This window comes from Nyctereutes procyonoides, unplaced genomic scaffold (assembly GCF_905146905.1).
Source record: "Nyctereutes procyonoides isolate TBG_1078 unplaced genomic scaffold, NYPRO_anot_genome, whole genome shotgun sequence".
Classification (NCBI taxonomy): Eukaryota; Metazoa; Chordata; class Mammalia; order Carnivora; family Canidae; genus Nyctereutes; species Nyctereutes procyonoides.
This window is the reverse complement of record NW_026575049.1, coordinates 188,839-201,795: the sequence shown is the minus strand read 5'-3', so window position 1 is coordinate 201,795 and position 12,957 is coordinate 188,839. Positions and strand designations below refer to the sequence as shown.

The 12,957-nt window shown below is 41.4% G+C and overlaps 1 protein-coding gene across 1 annotated transcript in view; it reads left to right on the top strand.

The window, feature by feature from the left end:
* The window catches only part of SARNP (SAP domain containing ribonucleoprotein), a 50,810-nt gene extending 41,760 nt beyond the window's left edge, over positions 1-9,050 (top strand). The window contains exons 10-11 of the mRNA XM_055328095.1: positions 5,251-5,340; positions 8,752-9,050. Coding sequence (XP_055184070.1) covers positions 5,251-5,340; positions 8,752-8,793 — 132 coding nt within the window. The 3' untranslated portion in view covers positions 8,794-9,050. The remainder of the gene's footprint in view (positions 1-5,250; positions 5,341-8,751) is intronic.
* Positions 9,051-12,957: the final 3,907 nt, after the last annotated feature.

Below are 12,957 nucleotides of genomic sequence, written 5' to 3'. Positions count from 1 at the left end.
CCTGTGTCTCTGCCTCTCTCTCTCTCTCTCTCTCTGTATGTCTCTCATGAATAAATAAATAAAATCTTAAAAAAAAAAGTCAGAGATGTCTGAAGAGCTCAGTTTAGAAATCTCTTATTCTGTGATGGAAAATACAGTGATAGTGATTCATGGGAGTATTGGGCTTTATTAAATATACATCCTGCTTTCCATCCTGAGCTTTGTATATGAGCTCTCTCCTCTTCCACAACTGTCTTTCTGAGCTTTTAAAAAGAAAAACAAGAAAAAAAGAAAAAGAAAAACAAGGCAGCTATCGGGAGATAGGATTATGTATGCTGAAATTACTGGCGTTAGTGAGTTGCCTTGCTATTTAGATCTTGAGTGAGAGGGTGAGCAGGTGAAGTATATGGATCAATCTGAACGTCCAAGGCATGTGTTTAGTCAGTGAGGACAGGTTCCTCCTTTGGTTTTGAATGCATGTTGTATGTTTTGAGGGGTTTCCACTAGATAGGAAATAAGAGCACTTCAGATTCCAGCACTGTTCTTCCCACACAGAAGTATACATGGGAAGAAAAAAGATTTGTTAGTGGTTGAGGGTTTGCAGGAGGAAAGTGGAGGAAGAATGAAGAAAGGAAAGGTTTGCAAATGCATATGACACTGAGCTAGTGGGGTCAGTGCTGCCTGCAGATGCACAACCCCATTTGTGCACTTGAGCATGGCCTGAGGGAGCATTGGCCTGATGAATGCAGAGAGAGATGCGTTTAGATCGAGGTAATTTCCCTCAGATGGGTCTCACCATCCCATGAATCAAAACCTGTCAGCAAGGAGCTAAAGATGGAGTGAAGTTTATTGTACGTTTGTTTCCATGCGACACCGTCACGCTAGAAGGGTCAAGTGAGAGAGATCATTAGAACTGTGTTGATTTACTGGGCCTGTTGTGCACTTTCCCTGCAGGGCAAGGAGGAAAGAGGCTTTAGGAGGGAAGCTGAGGGGCTCTGGGTGGGGAGGGAAAGGCAGGCATGCACAAAATAAATAAAACCCTCACTGGTCTCTGCGGATGAGGGGTGAGCAGGCTGTTTGTAGGGGGCATGGGAGGATCTGTATTTTTTTGTTTTGTTTGTTTTGTTTTTTTCCCCTAGAGCCACTGGTAGATTTGCAGCAGATGCTCTGCCTGGATCTCCAGGAGAGACACCAAAAGTCTGATTAAAAAGGGAAGCTCATGAAGAACTCCCTGATCTAGCCTTTGTGGCTAGAGAAATGTAACCCCCCTCTTTTCTTTTCCTCCCTCTATCTTTCCTCACCTTTGAGTTCAAAGGAAGCACAGAAAATTTAATTTGGAAGACACAATTCCCATTTCAGGATGTAGCAAAATAGAGAACCAGAGGAAAGGCTGTCCCGTCCCACACATTCTAAATAAATATAGGCTTTGTGATGAGATTTGGGAGTGGCCCCAGGGTTTGAGCTGAAAAAACAGCTGTTTTTAAAGTACCATCTCCCTTTCTGTGATTTGAACTTGCCGAAGTACTCCTTCCTCTGAACTGAATGAAAATAAGTGCGGAGTGGTAGATCAGCAATATATGGTCTATTCCTGCTTTTCCTCAGGAAGGATGTGGATGTTCCTTTTATTACCCCTAACACTGTGCTTGGCCTGGAAAATTAGTGAAATTAGATATTTCATCTAGAATATTCTATAGAGATTCTCTTTTTTTTTTTTTTAAATATTTATTTATTTATGATAGTCACACACACACAGAGAGAGAGAGAGGCAGAGACATAGGCAGAGGGAGAAGCAGGCTCCATGCACCGGAAGCCCGATGCGGGATTCGATCCCGGGTCTCCAGGATCGCGCCCTGGGCCAAAGGCAGGCGCCAAACCACTGCGCCACCCAGGGATCCCTCTGTAGAGATTCTCATTTTGAGCACTTCATTTTTGTCTCTTATTCCCTTTTATTTTAATGGTGGTAGACAAAATAAAGAAAACTTTTCCTAGAACTTTGGTAAGGAAAAATAGGAGGGCTGTGTTCATTGGAAACCTTCCTAATTCTTTTATTATAGTTCAACAGATGGAGTAGCCAGTTAGGCAAAATTAGAAACAAATTCAGTTGAGAAAAGCTTTAGTCCTTTCCCTAGATCCCTAAAGTAGAGACATATGTTACAGTAGAAAGGGGATGGGATCCTGGCATTGATCCAGGTTATTTGAGTGCTATGAAAGTGGTTCAAGTAGTTTACAACTACTGTTAGCTAAGGGTCCTATCGATCCTTCTTCCTTTGGGAATTAAACACTTCCATTCTGCTGCTGTTCCTCCAAAGAAAGGGTTATGTGAGATAACTGAAGAGATGGTAAAGCTAGGAAAGTGGATGTATTTTGTTTGTTTTTTAAGATTTTATCTATTTATTTGATAGAGCATAAGCAAAGGGAGAGGAAGAAGCAGACCCCCACTGAGAAGGGATCCCCGTGTGGGGCTCAATCCCAGGATCCTGAGGACTCCTAACTCTGGAAAACGAACTAGGAGTGGTGGAAGGGGAGGAGGGCGGGGGGGGGGGGGGCGGTGAATGGGTGCCGGGCACTGAGGGGGGCACTTGACGGGATGAGCACTGGGTGTTATTCTGTATGTTGGCAAATTGAACACCAATAAAAAATAAATTTATTATTTAAAAAAAAAAAAAAACTAGGGGGATCCCTGGGTGGCACAGCGGTTTAGCGCCTGCCTTTGGCCCAGGGCGCGATCTTGGAGACCCGGGATCGAGTCCCACGTTGGGCTCCCGGTGCATGGAGCCTGCTTCTCCCTCTGCCTATGTCTCTGCCTCTCTCTCTCTCTCTCTCTCTCTGTGTGTGTGTGTGACTATCATAAATAAATAAAAATTAAAAAAAAAAACTAGGTTACTTAATTTTTCCAAGTCTTTTTTATTTTCTATGAAATGAATTTAGTCATAGTACCTACTGTGTTTGAGATGTAAATGAGGGGCTCCTGGCTGGCTCAATTGGAAAAGCATGCGACTCTTGAGCTTGGGGTCATGAGTTCAAGCCCCATGTTGGGTGTAGAGATTACTAAACATATATGTATGTATTTTTTCATATATATATATATATATAAAATACATATATGTAAACTTAAATGAGATATTGCATGTAAAGAACTTCGTAGAGTGGCACAAAATAAGCACTCAGATATTAGTGACTGTATTGTTAGCATTGTTTTAATTTCTGATTATTAAAAACAATACTTTTTTTCAGGTTGCCTGGGTGGTGCAGTTAGTTAAGTGACCAACTTTTGATTTTGACTCGGGTCATGATGTCAGGGTCCTGGGACCAAGCCCTACATCAGGGCTCTACACTCAGCAGGAGTTTGCTTCAGAATTCTCTCTCTTCCTCACTCTGCCCCTCCTCCTTCAAAAATAAAAATAAATGGGAAAAAAGAATATCCCCCCCCCAAACCTGGTTCCATGTTTTATAGGAGTTTAAATTGCTTCAGTTTTGTACCCACTGTGGATTTGCTGAGGGTTATAATGAAAAAGACAGGGACACCTGGGTGGCTCAGTTGGTTAAGCATCCAACTTTGGATTTCAGCTCAGGTAATGAATGGGTCTTGGGATTGAGCCCCATGTCAGGCCCTGTGTTCAGTGCAGAGTCTGCTTGTCCCTCTTCCTCTGCTCCTCCTCTGTCTCAAGTAAATAAACAAATAAAAATCTTTTAAAAAGGCAGAAGAACTGTGTAAGCAATATTCTTTTCTAGTAATACACTATGGTTAAGTGATAAACTCGTGTGTAGGGTACCTCAGTCCTTCATAGCCACCAACTTTTCTTGACTCCTTTCTAACTCCCTATAAAGCAAGTACAGCAAAAGGGAGAAAATGGACATGCTTCTTGAGCTGAAAGAGGCAAAGTAAGACCAAGAAGGTATTCTTGCCTACTGTGTTCAGAGAATAGACTAGTTAAATTAAACACGGAAAGCTGAATAGCTGCCCTGTCTTTGGCCAAAGAGGTGGCTTCTGTGATCGTAGGAACAAATGCAACTCCTTGGTTGAGGTTGAGAGTACACATATTTTAAAATTCCTGTGTTTCTATAGATCTCTTGATTGCCTTTCTTTTTAATTCTTATTCTGGGACACCCAGAGATATAACCTGCCTATAGACTGCAGGGATATGAACTCCTTGGAATTTTTAAAAAGACCACCTTAGGAGCACCACACAGAATCATATTCAGAAGTTTGTTTGAATTCTTTTGACCCGACCTTCTGTTGGTTACCTTTGTAAATAAAGTCAAAGAAACTGACCTTGGTGAGGGTGAGTGAGTATGTATGTATAGATAGAGGGTCTCTTGAGGTATACGGAAAGGATAGGATCTTAGTCTAGATGTGTGCCCAGTTCTAGAAAATCCTGGGTGGAAGAACACCTAGAGAGTCCATCTAATTTTATATGTTTACTCATCGTAGGGCTTCATTTTTGATTACTGGTGACTGGGCATTGGGGGAAGGTAGAAAAGGAGAAAATAACTGTTAAAGTAGGATAAATAAAGTGGCAGGGTTTAGGTTCTGATGGGAATATATATGAGACTCTTACATTGAACAGTGTTAGATGTGAACATTAGCTCAGTCATTAAAACAGCTATAGGAGTATGATCAGCTCTAATTCATGGTAAGCTATAATATTCTCTCAGTTAAAGGGCAATGAGTCTCTTGGATGCTTGTGAACCGTCCAGAGCATCTTTCTCTTAGAGAGATAACTGCAGCTAATGCCTTGACTCACCTTTTTCCAAAATCATTTCAAATTATTCAGAGCCTTCTGTGCCTTTGCTGGGCATTCACAATGCTTGGCTTTCTTTGTACATTCTTCAGAAATACCACTCTGGCGGCGTCTTTCCCTTCCGTTCCTTCACAAGTAAATGGAACTTGTAAGCAGTGTTTAACAAGTAGTTTAGATGCCTTCTACCAGCGTTTTGTCCTCAGGTATTACTCACTGAAGCCTCAGTATTCCATCTCTCTGAACTACCAAAATTTCTTCACAGAAATTTGTTGTATGGGTATTTATGTTTTCTTAACTTCATGTGTCTTAGGAACATTGAGGCCCTATTTTAAATTTCTATAGTCGTTCTTAGGGACAACATACTGTATGCTTGCTTATTCAGTTTCCTGTCTGTTTTTTGTTTGTGTGATCCTTAGTTCTTGGCACAAGGTTGGCTGCCATATTGTGATCATTAAGTTATAATTTAATTCTCTTTTATCTCTTGAGTGGAGGCTATCTTGTTTCAATTCTTTTCTTTGTCCCTGAACAGTCTGAAGATGATGAGAAGCTGAAAAAGAGGAAGGAGCGATTTGGGATTGTTACAAGTTCAGCCGGAACAGGAACCACAGAAGATACAGAGGTAAAAAAAAATATATGTATATTTATATTTATATTTATATTTATATTTATATTTATATTTATATTTTATATATGTGTGTATGCACATATATATACACACATATATATATCTAGAGTGCTTCATAGAGCCCTTGGAAGGAAGTGAGGGTGAAGAAACATTCTTCTTTCCCTAGCCTACTTCTTAAGTGCCCAAATAATAAGATATTTTTGTTCTTTGCTTAATATCTGTTTTCTGGATAAAGTAGCCACACTGAATTCCATCAGCATACTTAATTTGGTGTTAGAGCCATTTAGCTTAGAAAGGAGCACAAGATTTGGAATCACAAAAGCTTGGATTTAAAAAGTGGCTCTGCCACTTAGTATTACTTACAAGTTATGGCACTTTTCTGAGCCTCAGTTTTACATCTGGGAAGTAGAGATAATACCTACCTTGAAGAGGTATTTCAAGCATGAACTTATTCTATGTAAAAAGCGATGATACTTGACACAAAGCTGTCATGTTTAGTAAGTAGCAGTGTCTCTGATTATCTGCTAGGCATTTTTTTTTTATCATTTAATAAAGGCTTATCCAACTCAGACACAAGTATAGTTGTGGCCTAACTCCCATCTGGAGTAGGTCAATGGACTCAAATGAGACTTCTTGTTCTTAATCACTTTATTTATAAATAAATAGTTTATTAAATGAAAGAGCAGCTCTTTTCTTGTTTTTTAAAAACTTGTGTTTATCCTTATCCCAGTTTCCTCTGGGGTAACTCACATTAACTGAGACCCTGAGCAAGACTACTTGGAGCTTTGACAGACAATATTGATTTAGTGATTTAAGAGTATCTATATTGGGTATTAGCTGGCTCATTAGGTAGAGCGTGTGACTCTTGATCTTGAGGTTGAGAGTTCCAGTCTCATACTGGGTATAGAGATTGCTTTAAAAAAAAAAGTATCTGGGATGCCAGGGTGGCTCAATGGTTGAGTGTCTGCCTTCGGCCCAGGGCATGATCCTGGAGTCCCCGGATCGGGTCCCACATCGGGCTCCTTGCATGGAGCCTGCTTTTCCCTCTGCCTGTGTCTCTGCCTCTCTCTCTGTGTCTCTCGTGAATAAAGAGATAAAGTCTTTAAAAATATATATATCTATAATGGAGACCCAAAGTGTCATCTAAGTTGTACATAAGGAATTGAAATGATCCGTGTATTTGAATTCTAGAAACTTCTTGGGTGGTGAAGAATTTGCAATGTTCTTTCTTCCTTTTTTTTTTTTTTAAGATTTTATTAAAAAAAAAAAAGATTTTATTTTTATTTATTTATGAGAGACAGAGAGAGAAGCAGGCTCCATCTAGGCAGCCCTTTATGGGACTCATCCGAGACTGTAGGATCACCCCCTGGGCCAAAGGCAGAGACTTAACCGCCGAGCCACCCAGATGTTCCCTTCTTCCTTTAATCTAAATTTACTTCTTCTTATCTATCTCTAGAGATGGGCCTTGTTTTGTTTTTTTTTAAAGTAGGCTCCAGGGGATCCCTGGGTGGCTTAGGGGTTCAGCACCTGCCTTTGGCCCAGGGTGTGATCTTCTGCCTGTGTCTCTGCCTCTCTTTCTCTCTCTCTATCTATCATGAATAAATAAATTAAATCTTAAAAAAATAAAAATAAAAAAATAAAGTAGGCTCCATGCCCAACATGAGGCTTGAACTCAGAACCCTGATTTCAAGAGTTGCATGTTGTACCAACTGAGCCAGTCAGGCAGCCCTGGAGATGACCTTGGAAAATCTATTACCTCACACACACAAAATCTTACAAAATCTTTCTACGAATGAATATCAGAGTCAGTCTTGTAAATAAACTCTGAAAATTTTACAGTTTGATCAGTTTGTTTTTAATATAATTTTTTAAAGATTTTATTTATTTATTCATGAGATATACAGAGATGCAGAGACATAGGCAGAGGGAGAAGCAGGCTGTTCCTGTTGGGAACCCAATGTGGGACTCAATTCCAGGACCCCAGGATCACGACCTGAGCCAAAGGCAGATGCTCAACCACTGAGCCACCAGATGCTGCCTAGTTTGATCAGTTTGTATTTCCAGTAGGAAGAAACTTGAAAGATTTTGTATTCTCTGTGCTACTAACTCAGAATAAAGCATTACCTGTTATAAATATCAACTTACTTACTGACTTGCCAGCATAGGCTAGAGATAAACTTAAAGGCTTGTTTTAATTCTAGTAAAATTATTCCTTTTGCCAAGGTAACTGTTGAATCAGCCATGTTTACTAATAAGGTAGTACATTTGGCTTCTCCAAGATGAGGCAGATGAGGATTTTGTTGGTTGGCAACAAATAGTAGCTTTTGTTGGGAGAGTCAGTGCATATAAAGGAATACTAACTTCAGAGGTTGATGGCGTTGACGTGAACCAGATGACTTACTTGATTCCAAAGAATTGTGTCAGTAATCCAGGTATAGGGTGGGCTGGGCTTATACACACACTCATCTTTCTTTAAGATCTAAATTAAACCTCCTGCATGAATGGAATAAAAAAAAAGTCCCCAAGTACCTCAGTGGCTCCGTCAGTTAAGCATCCAACTCTTGATTCTTGGCTCAGGTCATGGTCTCAGGGTTGTGAGATTAAGCCCTGCTTCAGGCTCTGCGCTGGGCCTAGAGCCTGTTTAAGATTCTTTTTCTCCCTCTGCCTGTTCCGTCTCCCCTCTCTCTTTAAAAAAAAAAAAAAAAAAAAAAGTCCCCTTTTTGGTGGAGGCAGTGGTTAGAGTGAGGATGAAGGACTCAGTGCTGTGTTGTGAGTCAGTCTCAGAACAAAAAGGTCTTTCTCTCCTCCCCCATTTCTCATTTTGTGTCTCTCTCCAGGGCTAACTCCCTCAAAGAGATCCATGTTGGGGACTCTCCTCCTTCCCATTTATTCTGTTGGCACTGAAGATTTATATGCCTTTTTGTGAATTTGGAGACCCAAGGAATAGCTCCTGCTTGGGCCTTACTGCCTAGAATGGCATCCCTTTCACCTTCTCCATGAAAAAATAGCACTGGTCAACCCTTTGTCCTCTGAGATCTCCCATCTCCTCACTGACTAGAAGATTCCTCAGCCTCTTAAGAGTCCGTTGTTTCCAGACTAACTTGCTATAAGGCTGAGAGGCCCTCTCTTCAGGAGTTTTCCATTTTCTACCACTATTCTCTTTCTCCTCTTCCTCCAACCCTTACTACCCATAGTCTTCTCCCTTCCTTTCCCACCAAAACTCTCCAGCTCTAACTGGATAACTAGAGAGGTTCAGGAATGGAATCTCTGGCTGCCAAGCTTAAGCCTGGGTCTCCCCTCCTCCTTGGACCTTGTGATAGTTCATGTGAGTTTGAATTAAAGCAGTCAGGAACCTAGGCCACTGTTGTCTAGCAATCTAATTTTTTTCTTTCTTCTTTCTCACAGGCAAAGAAGAGGAAAAGGGCAGAGCGTTTTGGGATTGCCTAATGAAAAGCTCTTAATGCTTTCTATTCTCCAGTGGTTTCCATCTCTCTGACTTTTTTTGGTCATATATATACCTAAATGCACAGTCATGTGCCTAGGTCCTGCCTCGGAGTGAGAGAGCATGTATCCCGGGTACATCCAGGAACTTCAGCAGCAATTTGACTCATTGCTGTTCCAACTTTAAAGTTGTTGTTCTTGTGTTGTTGTTTTTTAATTATTATTTTGCTTGTTAATAAAAAAACGAATAGAAAATAAAACAATGTGTTTTATTAGGTGCTCCTTTGAGTTCTTAGAACCAGATTAGACCAGATAAGGGGAGCTTCAGGGACAAATATTACAGGGAATTAGCCATAATGCCTTTATCCTTTAGAAAAGAACAAGGAAAAGGATTGAGTCTATCCCTTTAAGCCTATTTATTTCCTTCTTTCATACTCATAGGCATCCTTTTACTCTTTATCCTCCATAAAGAGGTCAAGTTTCACCCTGAATCTTTTGCTTCAGCAGGTTGACGTGACCCATTGAGTAAAGTAGGAGGAACACTGAGTTTTAGGAGGTGTAAAGGATATAAATACAAGGGCTGATGACTGGTAGTCTATTATGGAATGGAGTCCAGAAGGACCCTGTTTTCAGGAGTGAATTGGTGAGATACTGTCTGGTTTCAGCCAAGGCCAGTATGGGACCCTATTGTTTATGCAGGGGTACTCTAGCTGAGTACCCCTCAGAGCTAGAAGGAAAGTGTAGGTATTCAAAGCATGACAGAATGTTAGGGGTGTCAAGCATTGTCACCTAGATCATTGGGAACATGAAGAGTGGACTGAAGGCTTCTTTTTTTTTTAAGTTGTGTGTGTGTGCCATGTGCACGCTTGTTTAATCTCTACACCCAGCATGGGGCTCGAACTCAGAACCACAAGATTGGATCAAAAGTTGCATGCTCTTCCTACTGAGCCAGCTAGGTGCCCCTGGAGGCTTGTACTTTCTAATCAAGTCCTGTGCTAGTTTGTCTTCTATTAGAGAAGTACACAGTTTTAGTGGCAGTGTTTCTTACATATTACTAAAATCTGTTTTCCTTGCTGAGCCGCCTCCTTATGTTTGATTCTCTAAGCAGATTGCTGTTTGCATTTGATGTTTCACCAAGATCTGAGATGTGCTACTTTTCTTTTTGGGTATGTTGGTGTAGGGTTTCTCCTCTTAATCTTTATTTTTGGACATCTCTGTGAGGTTGGTTTTGGTTGGTTGGTTGGTTGGGTTTTTTTGTTTTGTTTTGTTTTGTTTTGTTTTGAGAATAGAACTTAGGAGCCTGGCACCTTACCAGAAGACTTTGATACCTTGATCAGATCCTGTGTTGCTGTGGTGTAATTCCTTATTTCCATTTCTACTAAAAGCTGCCTATTGTTGTGATTAATAGAAAAGTGATGGTTTGATCCCCTTCCTAACAAGAATCTCTTTCCACAAAGTCTCTTTGGTTGCTAAGTAGGGCAGGGACCTAAGTTTATTTTAGATGCTTTAAGAAAACTGCCTGGAGAGCAGATCTAGAGATTGCCAATTTATTGTGAATTTTGCCCCAATCTGACTGGGGAAGTAAGCAAAAGGGAACACTGGTTAAATATTTCCTTCCCTCTGGCCTCTTCTTTTTGCCTTCTTTTTCTTTTCTCCAGGCCCTTTTTTCTCTCTACTGTATTTCTATCTGAAAACAGAACCACAGAAAATTAGTTGTTTTGTAGCTTGAGAGAGATAGATTCAGTAAGGGTTTTCTACCCAACGATGGGAAATGTAAGAAATAGGTATAAAGGAATAAAGCACTGGATCCTTTGGAAATTTTTTTCAGTCTCTATATTCTAAAACCTTTCAGAAAGGTATTGAGCCTTACACCCCCCCCCCAGGATTCTCTTCCTGAAGTTTAATCATTCTTTTCCCCCACTCAACTTACTTCCCCAAATCTTTGATACTGTACATTTTCTCAGTTTGTATGGATTTTTTAAAATAACTTTTTTCATCCCATTCCAGCAGCTGTTCTGTCAGCCAGAAGTCTCACCTCCAAGCCTAACCACCAAATCCTCCTCTTCCTGTCTCATGATAGTCATTCCACACATACTTTTTGACCATGAAAGTTCAGGATGCCTTTGTCTTTTTTTACTAATTCAGTCTTAAAATAGTCCCTTTAAAACCATTCAGGCTTGGGCAGCCCCTGTGGCTCAGCGGTTTAGGTTTAGCGTTTAGCGCCACCTTCAGTCCAGGGCAGGATCCTGGGGACCGAGGATTAATTCCCACGTCGGGCTCCCTGCATTGCAGGGACACAGACACTTTGCCTGTGTCTCTGCCTCTCTCTCTCTCTGTATCTCTCATGAATAAATAAAATATTAAAAAAAATTCAGGCTTGCAGTTCTTTATCTGGGATCCAAGTACCCTTCCTTCCTATCCCCCAGTCACGCTAGTGTACCTGATCTAGGATTCATACGCAGTTAGCTGACTCTAGTCTTTTCCCTGTCCTGAAGCTGTGACATTCTCTGCATACCTGGGAGCTCTTAATGAGGGAGTCTATAAAAGATGTGGAGGGAACTAGTTTCCTCAGCTGTAAATCTGCACCTTTTTATGGTTTTCTAAGAACCATGGGATTGTTCTTTTTTTCTCTACCATCACTCTGAACTGCCCTTCCCCCTACCCCAACTCCTGGGAATTTATGAATATATAGTGCTAGAAGCTTCTGTAAGGGTGAGAGCTATAGGAAGGAAGATGTGAATAAGAGCAGAACTTCTTGGGGTTGAGTCCTATTGCCATGTCTAACAGGAGAAACATGAGGGGAAGGAAGGAACTTCATAAAATAAGGGAGAATAACTTTTTCTCTGTTCTCTTCCATGTGGGCCTCTGACAGACCATGTCATTCCCTCTGATTATTGAAATCTACTAAAATCTAACCTCCCCATCTTCCTGTATATCCATATTCTTGTTTTTCCTTTCAAAGGGATTGAAGAATAATGGCAAATTTCACACCTTTGGGCAGCCCTGGTGGCGCAGCGGTTTGGCGCCACCTGCAGCCTGGGGTGTGATCCTGGAGACCGAGGATCAAGTCCCATATCGGGCTCCCTGCATGGAGCCTGCTTCTCCGTCTCCCTCTGCCTGGGTCTCTGCCTCTCTCTCTCTCTCTCTGTCTATGAATAAATAAATAAAATCTTTTAAAAAAAATTTCACACCTTTGCAGACCCTTTGTGCTCCGGGTGATCCCAACTTTTTCTTTTCTTGTCCTTTGGTTTCCCTGCCTTTAGTTTTTCAACTTCTCAGAATACTGTTAACAGAATGGATTAGAGTGGAATATTGTGTAGTAACTACTTAGGTGTAATTTGTCCTACCATGCTAGCTCTACTGGCTCTGAGACTGGGGAAGTCATTACATGACTCTTTCCAGAGTGTACCAATAGCAGGCAACCCTACTGTGAAGGAGAATTGATAATAGATTGTGTAGTCGGCACAATTTGCTCACCATAGTTTGCATAGTAATCATTCAGTGAGCTCGTAATTTTACTAGGTGAATTATACCTGGGAAGGTTTCCCTGAGTAGGTTCCAGCTAGACAGTAGGGAAGGAACTGAATGGACTCATTTGAACATGGAGGGGGAGCACTGCATGTATAGATGCATTTAGGGGTTCTAAGAGTGGGAAGAGGTGGGAGTCCCAGGTGCCCCCTGCCCCCAGCTCACAAGCGAGAAAGCTGACCTTGTGGCCCTGGGGCATCAGCCTCCCTGCTTCTGCCACACCACAGATCAGAGGCTGTAAATGCCACTGCCTGCTGGTTCTTAGCTTGGGGCCCTGACCTCCAAAAAACAGGCCAAGGAACAGTATAGGCCAGCTAGCTACTCATGCATTGGGTTGGAGGTTGTTTGGGGATAAAAGTCATCTGGCAATCTCTTCTGGGTGTCCTTTCAACATAGGAAACAATGAGCAGTGAAGGAGAAAACCTATTTTTAGCTCAAGCCAAAAGCTAGGAGTAGGTGTGGATAAAGCAACTCCTTGGGAAGATAAAGTATGTAGCGCTTTATCCTCCCTCAACCTCACTCTTGTAGTTTGTCAACTAATAGAACTGACAGGGCAGGAAGAGTATGGTGGCACGCTGACCCCGCAGTGGCCCTGGCCCCCATTATGGATCAGGTCAATGTGACAGCTTTCCTTTTTTTTTT